Source organism: Cladophialophora yegresii, assembly GCF_000585515.1.
Source record: "Cladophialophora yegresii CBS 114405 chromosome Unknown aczIN-supercont1.5, whole genome shotgun sequence".
Taxonomy (NCBI): domain Eukaryota; kingdom Fungi; phylum Ascomycota; class Eurotiomycetes; order Chaetothyriales; family Herpotrichiellaceae; genus Cladophialophora; species Cladophialophora yegresii.
Window position 1 is genome coordinate 20,685 of NW_006913049.1, and position 13,037 is coordinate 33,721.

General features: G+C 53.2%; 3 protein-coding genes across 3 annotated transcripts; 1 reads left to right on the plus strand and 2 right to left on the minus strand.

Annotated features, from left to right (window-relative positions):
* Positions 1-199: 199 nt before the first annotated feature.
* A1O7_06736 (uncharacterized protein) lies at positions 200-1,405 on the minus strand (the record flags this gene model as incomplete). Its single annotated transcript, XM_007760737.1, has 4 exons — positions 200-526; positions 578-727; positions 775-900; positions 950-1,405. The coding sequence occupies 4 exons, from the start codon at positions 1,403-1,405 to the stop codon at positions 200-202; spliced, it is 1,059 nt and encodes a 352-aa protein (XP_007758927.1).
* A 1,008-nt stretch (positions 1,406-2,413) lies between these two features.
* Positions 2,414-7,028, plus strand: A1O7_06737 (uncharacterized protein; the record flags this gene model as incomplete). The annotated part of the gene is made up of 2 exons (XM_007760738.1): positions 2,414-6,082; positions 6,153-7,028. The coding sequence occupies 2 exons, from the start codon at positions 2,414-2,416 to the stop codon at positions 7,026-7,028; spliced, it is 4,545 nt and encodes a 1,514-aa protein (XP_007758928.1).
* A 198-nt stretch (positions 7,029-7,226) lies between these two features.
* On the minus strand, positions 7,227-9,374 carry A1O7_06738 (uncharacterized protein; the record flags this gene model as incomplete). Its single annotated transcript, XM_007760739.1, has 7 exons — positions 7,227-7,259; positions 7,309-7,560; positions 7,615-8,018; positions 8,074-8,167; positions 8,217-8,742; positions 8,795-9,104; positions 9,161-9,374. 7 exons carry the CDS (start codon positions 9,372-9,374, stop codon positions 7,227-7,229), a joined length of 1,833 nt encoding a protein of 610 aa, XP_007758929.1.
* Between the last annotated feature and the right edge of the window lie 3,663 nt (positions 9,375-13,037).

Below are 13,037 nucleotides of genomic sequence, written 5' to 3' on the forward strand. Positions count from 1 at the left end.
TCAGGCCCAATGTTCCACAAGCACGGGAGGCGATCAGGTTACATTTAACGTATGGGACAATTCACACACGCTAATTATTAAGCCGAAGTCCACCACCACAGAAGTTTGGTAAATATCACTGAAAGAGTCTCTATTCGCGAGATACTACATCTGCGATACTTCTAAGTCGAGAAAGCGAGCGACATTCCAACCCCCAACTTCAAAGAATCACACAGCCGTATTCAAAAGGATGCTTTATGTCGCCTTGAACAGGTTTCCGTGTCCTGAGGGACCCAAACGCCAGCGCAATAGCTCGAAGCAAGTCCACGGGATTCAAAGCATCAGGCAAGGACTTCCCAACAACGTACGTTGGGCCGTCCTTCTCTTGGCCGGTTCGATATTCCCTCACGTTGAAAATGAGGTAATTTCCAACCATGAACATCAATGCTTCAACGCAGATCAGCAACGCCGGTAGTCCAATAGTGATGTCGTCGTAGGTCACTTTGGAACTGCCGGTGACTTTGGACCGGAGGATACTGAAGATGAACTGGCCCGCGGTTAGATTGTTCTAATTGCTGGAGAGCGGACTGAGACTTACCCGCTGAAGGGTGGTGACAACTACAAATAGCTTGAACATCACCAGTTTCACAACAGCCCTCTTACCAGTCATGAACTCTCGAAGTCGGCGCTGGAACCTGACCACTGCGAGAATAGTCCAGATGGTGGTGCCGAGTTCGAGGGCTTGGATCTGCCAACGCTGTTAGAGCACACTACAGTGAGGGACAGCACTCGTACCCAGATGTTTGCAAATCTCGGTTTGGAAGAAGTGCTGCAGTAAGCACCCGTCGCCTTTGTAATTTCTTGGATGATAACGAGAGCTGTGTAGATGACAACGTAGAAGAATACTGTCCTCCAGGTGTTCTGCGGATTCGGTTCAGCAGAGACCAGCAGTAACCAGCGCGACACGTACCCAGAACCAGCGAAGACTCCCGCCTGGCGTGATACTTCCTTTCTTGCTTTTCTTCTCCAAGCTCTGAAAGAAGGCATCTCTTGTCGTGGCGTCTGGAGTGACGTACTGAACATATAGCAAGAAGAGTGACGCTAGCGCAAACCCTTCATAGAGGTTGGACAACGGTTCGAGGTATTCAGCAACATCGTAAGTGTGGGTAGAGATGACAGCAACGATCGTGAAAATCAACGGTGTTGAGACGATTCTGAAAATCTGACGCTGCTCGTTGGGAGCCTTGTACTGGCGCAGGTGAGGGACGATCAGGACGAGCCACAGTATGGCAGAGACAGCAAAGCAAGCCCAGCTGATGATCGAAATGAGATGTTGGAACGTGAGAGATCCTATGAGTGCGGCACCTTTCTCGCCGGCTCCGGCTGGTTTGGCTGGGCACGCCGTCGAGTGTGAATCGAATTCCATATTGACTTTGGCAATCTCGACAGAGGGTGGAGGTGGGAATAATTAGTCACCAGAAGAACAGCCGTCCTGAGGCAGAGTGGGAGTGTGATTGTCCCCAAGATTCGTTATATACACCATGCCAGGAGCCATCTGGTCGGCCAGCGACGACACGATCATGCTGGAGTGGCACGACTGACGTGTTGCAGTGGTTGTAGGGAGCAAAGCAGCATCCAAAGGTCCGGGATTCCACAGAGCTGAGGCTGAGAGTCTTGCGGCGAACATTTCACTCCACGGTCCGGAGCAACTGAACAACCGGAGGCAGTCTTCGTGTTCCACCGAGACGCTCGGCCCTCTGCCATTCGTGGAGCACCAAAGCTTCCACAAGCTGCTCGCCAAGCCTCCTCGTTCGCTTGTCCAAGTCGCGTCCCGTCGCCAGTAGCCCATTGCTGAACTCGGGAGTGGAGGAGGATGGAGCTCACTGCGGCTGGAAGAAAAGAAGAAAAAGGAAAGTTACGCGATGATTCGGCAATCTGAATCTGCTTCTAGCCTCTCGCGAACTGAGGCTGAGGTCTCTTGGCCACCGAACTACGTCCACCAACAACCGTTTCTTTCTTACCTGGCGCTCGTATTTCGTCAAACCTACCTACCCTCCACAAAACCGAAGTCGCATGCGATGCACCAATGGGGTAACCCATGCGAACGGGTTCGAGCTCTTCTCGTTCTCTGTGCACAGCCATGGATGAAGCACTCTGTCGCTGAGTGGTTTTCTTAAAAATGTGCGCTCTCTGCTACGATTCCGCAACGATATGCCGTATCGACTTTGGCGTGCGGGCCCGTCTTGCCTGGACGCTGTCATGTTGCGCCGATGCGATGATGGTCAGTTGTTGGTATTTCCAGAGCATATTTCAAGGTGAGAATCTCGCTCCGCTTGCAACACTCAGTGAAGCAGAAACTGGGGCCATGAGCTCTGGCAATCTGCTAATCATCCGGTGACATATGCTCGTAACCTCGACTCTACATTCGTGTGCCATGGAGTCCCCTATCAGTCACGCCTCGAGTACGGAGGATGACTATCGCGAAATCTACGAAGCAGCGCTCTACGACCGTCTTCGTGACGGTCTCCGGGCGCATGCCCAGGAGCGAAAGGCAAAACATCACCACAAGCTGCTGCCCATCAACAATCGAGACCCGGATCTGACCAGAATCGCAACGAATGCATCCAAAGCAACGAAGGTCATACCAAGGAGACTCGCCGACATCGATCCTCGTCTCGATCCCGAGAAAGACGCGTTCGACTTCCGATTCTGGGCTACAACCTTCATCCAGCTGGTCAAAGAAGACGGGATCAAGCGGGTCAATGTCGGTGTTTCCTTCAGGTCTCTCGCTGTGTCTGGAATGGCATCCAACCTGGGTTTACAGCCTACTGTCACAACCCCGTGGGTTGCTCTTGCTCGCTTGCCGATGTTGCGTAGCAAACGCCAGCGGGAACCCAAAGTGATACTGCACCAACTCGACGGTTCTGTCAAGAGTGGGGAAATGCTGCTCGTGCTGGGCCGCCCTGGGAGTGGCTGCACAACCTTCCTCAAGTCGATTGCTGTTCAGTTGAACGGCTTGACTAAGTCGCAGGCCTCCACTGTCAGCTACGACGGCATCCCTCAAGACGTGTTCATGCGAAAATTCAAGGGAAAGGCGGTCTACAACGACGAGAACGATGAACACTTTCCCCACCTAACAGTGGGACAAACCCTTCACTTCGCTGCATTTGCACAAACACCACATGCTCGGATTAAGGGAGTTGATCGGTTGACGCAAGCCACTCACATGGCTGAAGTCATGATGCGAATCTTCGGCCTGTCGCACGTCCGGGACACAAAAGTTGGCAACGATACAGTCCGTGGTGTTAGCGGTGGGGAGAGAAAGCGCGTGAGCATTGCAGAGATGGCTCTGGCGAGGTCAGTTCTAGCTGTGTGGGACAACTCCACCAAAGGTCTGGACTCAACGACCGCTCTCGAGTTTGTGCGGTCGTTGCGTGCTTTGGCCGACGTAGCTGGTGTTACGCAAGCCGTGGCCCTTTACCAGGCCAGTCAACGCATCTACGAGACGTTCGACAAGGTGCTGGTCCTGTACGAAGGGCGCCAGATTTACTTCGGGCCCATTGACTCTGCTCGTTCATACTTCGAGCGAATGGGATGGTTCTGTCCTCCACGTCAGACCACTCCGGACTTCTTGACCTCGATCACCAACCCGCAGGAAAGACAACCCCAGCTCGAATTTGCAAACAAAGTTCCTAAAACAGCCAGCGCCTTTGAAGATTATTGGCTCAAGTCAGAAGAGTTTCAAGCCTGCATTGCCGAAATCAGCAGCGCCGAAATAGACGCCAAAAACAACGGTCGCCTCCAAGCCTTGCAAGACGCGCACCACGCAGCACAAGCTCACCACACGAGAGCAACTTCTCCTTACTTGCTATCGATCTGGATGCAGGTACGCCTGTGCATACAGAGATGCGCTCAACTCCTGTGGAATGACAGAGCTTCTACTGTTGCTCTGGCAGGAGGACGAGTCATCCTCGCCTTGATCATTGGCAGCGTCTACTTTGGGACCCCCAACACTACTGCGAGCCTTCAGACACGAGGAGCTGTGATATTCCTTGCTACTCTGATGAACGCTCTCATGGCGGTCACTGAGATTGGTGCTCTGTTCGGCAAACGAGGAGTTGTACAGAAGCAGAACACCTTCGCCTTCTACCATCCTTCTGCAGATGCACTCGCCGCTTTCCTCATTGATATACCCGTCAAGTTCGCCATCTCGACGCTGTTCAACGTCGTCTACTACTTCTTGTCGGGACTCAGAGCCGACGCATCAAGCTTCTTCATTTTCCTCTTGTTCAACTTTGTCTGTACGCTGTTAATGTCAGCTATCTTCCGCGGTATTGGGGCAGCATCAAAACAGCTTGCGAAAGCATATGCGGTTGCCGGTATCGGAGTCCTGATGATGGTCATTTACACCGGCTTCACGCTACAGACGTCCTACATGCATCCTTGGTTTCGCTGGATCAATTATATCAACCCTATTGCTTATATCTTCGAAGCGTTGCTCGTCAATGAAGTCCACGGCCGCCGGTTTCCTTGTGCTTCGCAGAGTCTTGTTCCGCCCTATGCCAGTGGGAACGAGAATTTTGCCTGCGCTGTCATTGGCGCGCAACCTGGAGAGCGGACAGTTTCTGGAGATCTCTGGGTCCAGTCAGGGTATCAATACAGCTACAGCCACATTTGGCGGAACCTGGGGATCGCATTGGCGTACATGGTCTGTTTCCTCGTCATCCACCTCGTCGCCGTGGAGTTTATGTCTACCGCAGACGCACAGCCACAGCGGCTTATCTATCGGACTCGCAAAGCAGCACAAGCCTCGAAGAAAGACGTTGAGTCGGATGCACACCAAGAGTTCGCGACTCCTCCGAATGCAGCAACGAACGAGAAGGAAAACCCCGGTGACGGTCGAACCGGCAGGCAAGCGAGCAAAGACCATGCCGACAAGATGACCGAGGCAGCTGGCGTCCTCACTTGGGAAGACGTCACACTAGATATAATGATCCAGGACAAACCCAGACGTCTCCTGGACAGTGTCACTGGGTGGGTCGACAGCGGTAGGCTTACATGCCTGATGGGTGTCTCAGGGGCCGGAAAGACGACGCTCCTTGATACGCTGGCACAGCGCCAGACCACGACCGGGAAACGTTCCGGCAGTATTCTAGTGGACGGAATGCCACTACAACCGTCTTTCCAGCGCAAGACCGGATATGTTCAGCAGCAGGATCTCCACCTTTCAACAAGCACTGTTCGTGAAGCCCTCCGTTTCTCTGCCCTCCTCCGGCAACCTCGGTCAGTAACCGTTGAAGAAAAGTTCGCCTTTGTTGAGCATGTCATCGACATCTTGGGCATGGAGCTATTCAGTGACGCGGTCATCGGTCAAGTAGGCGAAGGACTGAACATCGAGCAGAGAAAGCTCGTCACCATTGGGGTGGAGCTTGCGGCAAAACCTTCAATCCTGTTCCTGGACGAACCCACTTCCGGCCTCGACTCGCAGAGCGCATGGACAATTGTCTCGCTGCTGCGAAAGCTGGCAGACAATGGCCAAGCCGTGCTGGCTACCATCCATCAGCCCTCGGCTATGCTGTTTCAGCAGTTCGACTCCATCTTGCTCCTGGCGAAAGGTGGACGGACCAGCTATTTCGGGCCGCTTGGGGCGGATTGTCGTACATTGACACAATACTTCGAGAGGCATGGCGCTCCGAGCTGTGCTCCAGAGCAAAACCCTGCGGAATATATCCTCAACACCATCGGAAGTCCGACTTCCCACGACTGGACGCAGATCTGGCAGTCGAGTCAAGAGTGTGCCGCAACCAAGGAGACGCTCCGGACGATTGTCGCGAACGCCCAGCTCGCCACGAGAGGCCCCTCCGACCCTGACGGCGAGTTTGCACTTCCTTTCACGGCCCAGCTCCGGCTTGTTCTCCAGCGGTTGTTCCAGAACTACTGGCGCAATCCCACCTACATCTACGCCAAGCTCCAGTTTGCAATGCTCTCCTCCCTCTTCATCGGCTTCACTTTCTACCTGCAAAACTCGTCGGCAACAGGGATGCAAAACGTCGTCTTCGCCATCTACATGTTGAACGCAACGTTCTCCTCCATGGTCAATCAGGTACTGTTTATGCCCGTTCTTCGTCCAACCCCACCTGATTTGGCTACATGTGCTAACGATTCGGACGCAGATCATGTCACGGTTCCTTCCGCAACGCGCGCTTTTCGAAGTCCGCGAAGCCCCTTCCAAACTGTACAGCTGGCTCGCGTTCGTGCTGGCCAACATTCTGGTCGAGATACCCTACCAGATCTTCCTGTCTGTGGTCGTCTGGGCGTGCTGGTACTTCCCCATCTTCGGCATACACCACGATTCAGCCACCCGGGCCATGATGTGGGCATTCTGCATGCAGTTTTTACTCTTTGGAGCGACCTGGGCGCAGATGCTCATCTTCGTCATGCCCAGCACCGAAACCGCCGGCGCGCTCTCCACCATCCTTTTCACGTTGACGCTCCAGTTCAACGGCGTGCTGCAGCCACCCACGGCACTGCCTGGGTTCTGGATCTTCATGTACCGCGTCAGCCCGTTCACATACCTTATCGGCGGATGGGCGGGGACCGGTCTGGCGGACCGACCAGTCGTTTGCGCCAGCAACGAGCTGGCCATCTTCGATCCCCCAGCTGACCAGACCTGCGGCGCGTATCTCTCAGCATATCTCGAGGGTGGCGCACCTGGCTCTCTGCTCAACCCCTCTGCCGTGTCCCAATGCGAGTACTGCCCCTTGCGAAATGCCAACCAATTCCTCGCCGGTTCCTGGATCCATCCCTCCGACAAGTACCAGAACCTGGGTATCCTCTTCGCTTACATTGCTTTCAACATGTTTGCTGCCGTCGTGCTGTATTATGTTTTCCGTGTCAGGCGCTTCTCCATCAAAAGTCTACGGAAATCAAGACCGCACAGCGAGGGTAAGGACAAGCAGGCGGCGGGAAAACATCACAGGAGTAGACTGTTCTATCCCGGATTCTACTACCATTTCACCCTAGCGCTGCTTAGGAACCTTGTTCGGTAGTTAGAGGTCTGGTATGTACTTTTAATCATCTCGAAAAATAAATGATTCAATTCACATTCAGAACCATCCTTGGTTGTATATTTTCTCTTGCGGAAATGTTGTAACAAAACGAGGGCAATTTGCGTAGACGCCTTCACTTCCCATGTTGCGTTTCGTGCAATGCTCTTGTACTCATTCGCCGCTATCCTCGACGGCGCCTTACACCTGGGCCATTTTCTCCTGCTCGAGTGTCTGCAATTGTCAGCGATCAAGCCATCGTTGCACGCTTTGGAAGATGTACCTCCGTGATATCGTCGACGGGGACGACGATATGTCCTATTGGATTTGACGTCCCAAAAAAAGAAATGTCCCTCTCCAACTGCAAGAGCAGTGTCACCGTGTATGGGATTCTTGCCTTCATGGATCGGAGCATGCCCATGAGTAAATCCAGCGACTCTGAGTGTTTGTTGGTATCGACGGGATGTGGCTCGGACAATTCTTGGACAAATACCCGGGCCGCGAGGTACAGACAGAACGGCAACCAGGGCCCAGCCTGAAGAGATCTATCAGCCTTAAACTTCGGGGATGGGGGCTGCCGGTTTATCACCTTGGTCATGAAAGTAGCATCGACAACGCGCAGTATAGTCATCATCGTTTCCGCGGCTCCTAGACACCTCATGCTGCTCTCCACCAAATCAAATCCGTTGCCTGGTGAGCTCTTGGCTTTAGAGATTGCAGCCTGATGTAGACAAATGGTGCTTGCTTGAATGTTGATGTGTAACTGGACCGCTGAGGGGTTGAGAAGGCTCGAGCCAATCTGGAGCTGAGGTGGGAGATATTCAAGGGTTTTAAGCAATACTGTGTCGAGGTAGTCGTGTCGTTTCCGAAACGCACTGTCTGGCTCTTCCAGGCTGCCATCGTCAATCTCTTTCCGGTGTAGATGCGTCAAAGTTCGACCAACGACAGCTGCTATCATGGCTGTCGCCGCAAAAAGATTGAGGTTTTTGATGCCTCGGTCTGTCAGTCTATGCCCTGCTCTGCTCTGCTCTACCCAATCTTCACTCACCATCTGGAGTCATGGCAACTTGTAGGGAAAGTGACGGTCGAGTGGCCTTCCCCGTTACGAATTCTTGTTCACTCGCGGGCAAGTTAGTCGCAATCTGAGTAAGGTCAGCAGCCCGTTTCTCCACAAGAACGGCAGGAGCGTACATCTCGCTCATCTATTACAGACGGCCAGCCTGATGCTAGACTCTGATACCGATCATGCACAAAGACTGCCCAAAATACTCGTCTCCTCTCCTCCAACTCAGCCCAGTCCATTGCCGAGGGCAACATTTCCTTGACGTCAAAGCCAGCGCCGTCCAGCCTGTGGAGATTCATCATATGACACAGTCGAACTGCTCTGCCAACACTCAACCATGCACGGGGGAAATACAGCATCCGGGTCTCGTAAGCAGCCAGGTAGGCTATCGCTTGCATATGCGCAAGAGTAACAACGCCATGGCCTCTACCAGCTATTTCATCAACATCAATGTACTTCCGGGCGCGATGGTAGAAGTGCTCTGTGACGGCGTTGTAATTCGGGCTAACAGATGCAGCGAGGCACCAAATCGCGTAACTAAGACAGACGGGTGGTCGGAGTCGCGATGTGGCTGGCAAACTCATCGCTGCGAGATACCTTCCTTTGTTGATGATGGGCGCTCCGGGATAGATCTTCTCGAAGAACACTTGGTGTCTAGGGGGATTTTAGCGAACTCCATCATGATGCGCTTTGCGCGGGTGCTCACAGCTCGCCGATAGCTTCTTGACTGGGCAAAGGCTCTTGAAGACCAACAGCGCAGAGTTCCCAGGAAGCGGCATTCTTGCCAGACGGTATATCAGCATCCTGCTCTGGGCTCGTCGAATGCTGCATAACATCATCTGTCAAAGATTTCGCCGCTTCTCCGAAAGGCTGGTAATCTGGCATGCAGCTGTCCCACAATGTTCCATTGAGATCATGCTCAATTGCGACGAGTTCATCATCGTCCGTAACAGGTCTGGATTCACCCTGATCGCTGCCAGTAAACTTCTGGTTTTCAAGCAGAGACTCGACCTCAGCTGCGGGAATTAGTGTTTGATACGAAGCAATAAATGCAAATGCATTGAGGACCGACCGAGTCGAGCTTCCAGTGATTTCACGTAACCTCGTCGAGGTCCAGTTTTCCGAAGAGTATCCTCCCAGTCACATTGCCTGCCAGTGGTCTCGCATGTCTTGCAGAGCGGACGGTTGCCGTTGCATCGCAGCTTGCGCTTCCGGCAAGAATTGCAAGCGAGGTGCTTGAACCGATAATTGGTTTTTGAGTTGCCACTGCTTTCACTGTGAGGCATCCTGTGGGCAACGGATGATTTTTGTATCTGAGTATGGACAAGGCAAGTATAACGTGCGAGGTATATGAAGAACTCGATGGAAACGCTGTCTGTATACCTGTGGAGCACCCTTGCTGGACTCGATAGGGACCACCAGCTGTACCCATGGGCACGATCGGGCAAGTGGAAGTGCGCAACTCCAAAGGCACAAGAATCCAAAGCTCCTATGCTCAGCCGCAAAGTTAATGCGGCCACATTGCGGCGTTCTGGTCATTGGCAAGCCGTACCTGGCTTCAGTCGGCCATGGTTGGTCCAAGACCAAAGTTATACGAGAGTCCGGAGGCGAAAGAGGAAGGCCTAGCCTGATTAGATTCGCATGGTTGGCGCGACCAATAGCAAAGACGCTCAAGGCGGGATTGCCCAGTCGCTGTTGGTCCCTTCAGAGTTGATTCTGCGACTACCACAAAATACGATTGCGGCCAAGCTTGCCCAGGGGCTAGAATTCCCAGCGAGCTGTCTGTCTTTGGCGACTGGTCTTTCAAGCCATGCCCAGAGGATAGGGCAAGCAGACAATACAGCTGAGAGGTTTAAGCCGCTAGACCTCTGCGCATCTTTGTCTGATACGGGTCGTCGGAAGGTTCGGGCATATACAGCGTCCATATATGGAGCATATGGCTTCGCAACTGGCAATTGTGGATTCTCCACGATTGTTTGCAATGGACTACGGCATCCACTGGAGACGCGCTCAAGGACGGCATCCCACAGAGGATCCACGCTGGCAAACGTAGAAAGCATCGATGAAAGAGAGTCGTGGACGTCGAATCAGACCCAAACCGCCGAAAAGTTTCTGAAGGTTAATGATGGGATGCATTTCCGATCGAAGGCTGGCCCAAGCTCCGAAAGCATGGTTACGGGCGTCAACGGCGTTGATGCCAGCCGTGTTTCGCGGTCCAGACACTCGAATACAGACGTGAGATTGTCGATCAGCAAGCCGTTGGAGAATGAGCGAACATGACGATCGATTCGTCCCCAGCCTGGTGAATTGTGACTGTCCCAGACATGGTGACCAAGGAGACAGCAGATGAGGCAGTCCGGGATGCCTGCGGCCTCCTATCCTGCATGCTGACATCGCGAGTATTCTCGGATACTCCCCAATGTGGCATTCGTCATCTTCATTTTAACTCCAGATGGGACGATCTCTGCTGACCTTCTTGGATTTATTAAGGCGGCAAGGCTCCCACAAAGGGAACCCTGATCAATGCCTGTGTACTCACCTCTTCCGCGAGTCTTGCGCCGGACCACCGTCGAATCTCAAACATTGCAAGGACGGGAACCCGTGGACCGAAGAGGCAGTCAAAGCAGCTTGTGTTCCCCCAAGTTGAGGGCCTTTGCGCATTGGTTTAGGACAATATGTGGGAGCCTGACAGACTAGAACAAACCGATTTTGGCCTTCAGAGCCAGTGAGCCCCATCCTTCGTGGAGCAGGTGTAGCTGAGAGACGAGTCGTTCCAGCTGTAAAATCTAGCAAGACCCTTTGATAAAACCCATGAAGAGTTTCAGAGATTCATGACATGGTGGAAGGTCTTAATCATGGGCCATGTCAACATCCAGCGATATGATGCCCCTCACAAACCATCCACAGCAAGGATTGAACATGTAACGATGGAGATCCTTCGATCCTCCTTCTGTATGGATGATGTCCGCTCTCAACTAGCAGCGCTGATGTGTCCCTCAGCCATGCGTGAGCCCAACTTGCACTTGCTCAGCCGACTACCTGGATCGGGAGTATCAGACATACTTTGTGTGAGGGCAGGTCTCTCGGGTTGTGAGCATTGCACTCATGAGACTCCGTAATCACCGTTACTCGCAGTAGACACGAAGTACTTTTGGCGAACTAACCCCGGAGCGCGTTGAGATAAGGCAAAAGACAGGGGATTGTGCTATGTAAGGTCACAATAAGTGTCAGCACTGTAATGAGAAACACCCACCGACCTACCTCTCTGCGGCACCCGTGTCGGGTGAATCTGGTAACTCAGGACCGCAACGGGAATGCCGTGTTGGAAGCTGGCCCAGTCGAAATATGGTTACCCCGAGATTTGGCAAATTCAGATCCAGGAGTATGTTCCGCGCTCACGGCCGAAGCAGCTGATTGCCCGCGAGATCGTACAACATTGAGAAGTGTCTCGGGCGTTGGTGAGTGTCGTGGGCGCAGGCTGCCCGTGGGAGGACGCTCAAGCAGCAGACGCTGTTCGGGAGCCAAGGCAGCAAGATGGCAGCAAGATGGAAGGATGGGCCCAATGCTCAATCTGACACAATGTCCATCTTACTGTACTCCGTACAATGATCAGAATGTTGCAACGCAGCTACACCGAAGCTCCAAGGCTCATGCTTTCAACACGCGCCGGGTCGGCTGATGACCTACTCTAACCGTTGCGGACTTCGCGTCCGCCTCCACATGACTTTTCGGGCGATGCTCGCTACCGACTTCCAGCAGCGCCCCGCAGGCTGAACCCAGGCTCAGCAACGCCATGCCCGGGAACTGAGCCAGATGCAGGATAGCCGGAAGCGGCTGGTGCCATTGCGAATCCAATGGCGTGTTTCCACACATAGTGGATGTCTGGGTGATCTCTTGTCCATGCCCCTTGCAGAAAGTGTTCTTTAATTGCTGAGCTGGTCATCTGTAGGGGTCACCGCTCAACAGCCTCCTGCTCACAGAGGTTTCTCAGCCAGCTGTCGAACTTCCTGGACACTCCTACATGTTTCACCAATTTCCGCCTAATGGGAACCTTCACACAGAATTGCTCCCAGAAGCGGCCCAAGGCTGCAGCGGCCGTGCTGATAGTTCGGATGCAACGCGTGAGTTAGCGGTTGATTACAGCAGGGTTACCCGGTCAGCGCGACTGCGGTCTGACGAAAGCTGAGGTATAGCGACTGAATACAGACTGGAATCGGTACGGGGTTCTTCAGGTCTGCAATTATATAAGACTGGAGGATATACTGTCAGGGTATGAGAGTCAAGCAAGAGTCAATGATCATTCCGTCTGGCAAGCCGATCAGCAAGTACATCTAATGTTCACTGCGTACCAGCAATTCACTTCCAATATGTCTCTCCGCAATGCCTTTCAGGATTCGGCTCGGAGCTCCTCTTCCAGCAGTCGCTCATCGTCTTCAAGCAGGAACACAGTACGGAACGATCCGTGCTCGGCGCCGACCAGACTCCATTCCGCGCCAGCATACCAGTTCGTGAACTCCGCATCAACACAACAAGAAGGAACGTCTCCGTCGACCTCGTACCGCGATTTCCTTGAAAGGACACTGGAATGCAATCATGGATGCGAAGAAGCACCACCGCCGTACATGCTGCTCTGCAACGGCGACACAAAGCCCCAGTATTCAGAACGCCTACCAACTACGGCACTCGATGGCAACCTGAGCCGGATGGACGGTGCTCTTTGCCTACGATGCAACGCCAGAAAAGCAAAGGCTTGGTACATGCGACATAAGGAGCGCTCGAGAAGATGAAGGATCACCATGCCCTGTACCACCTTGTATCCATATCGTGTTGAGATTGTACGAGGTATTTTGACTAGCAAGGCGCTGTGAATAGCAATATAACGCGCATCAATGAGATATTTCTCCGTTCTTACTTCTCGCTTTCGTGATGCGAGCCAGTCTTGACCACTG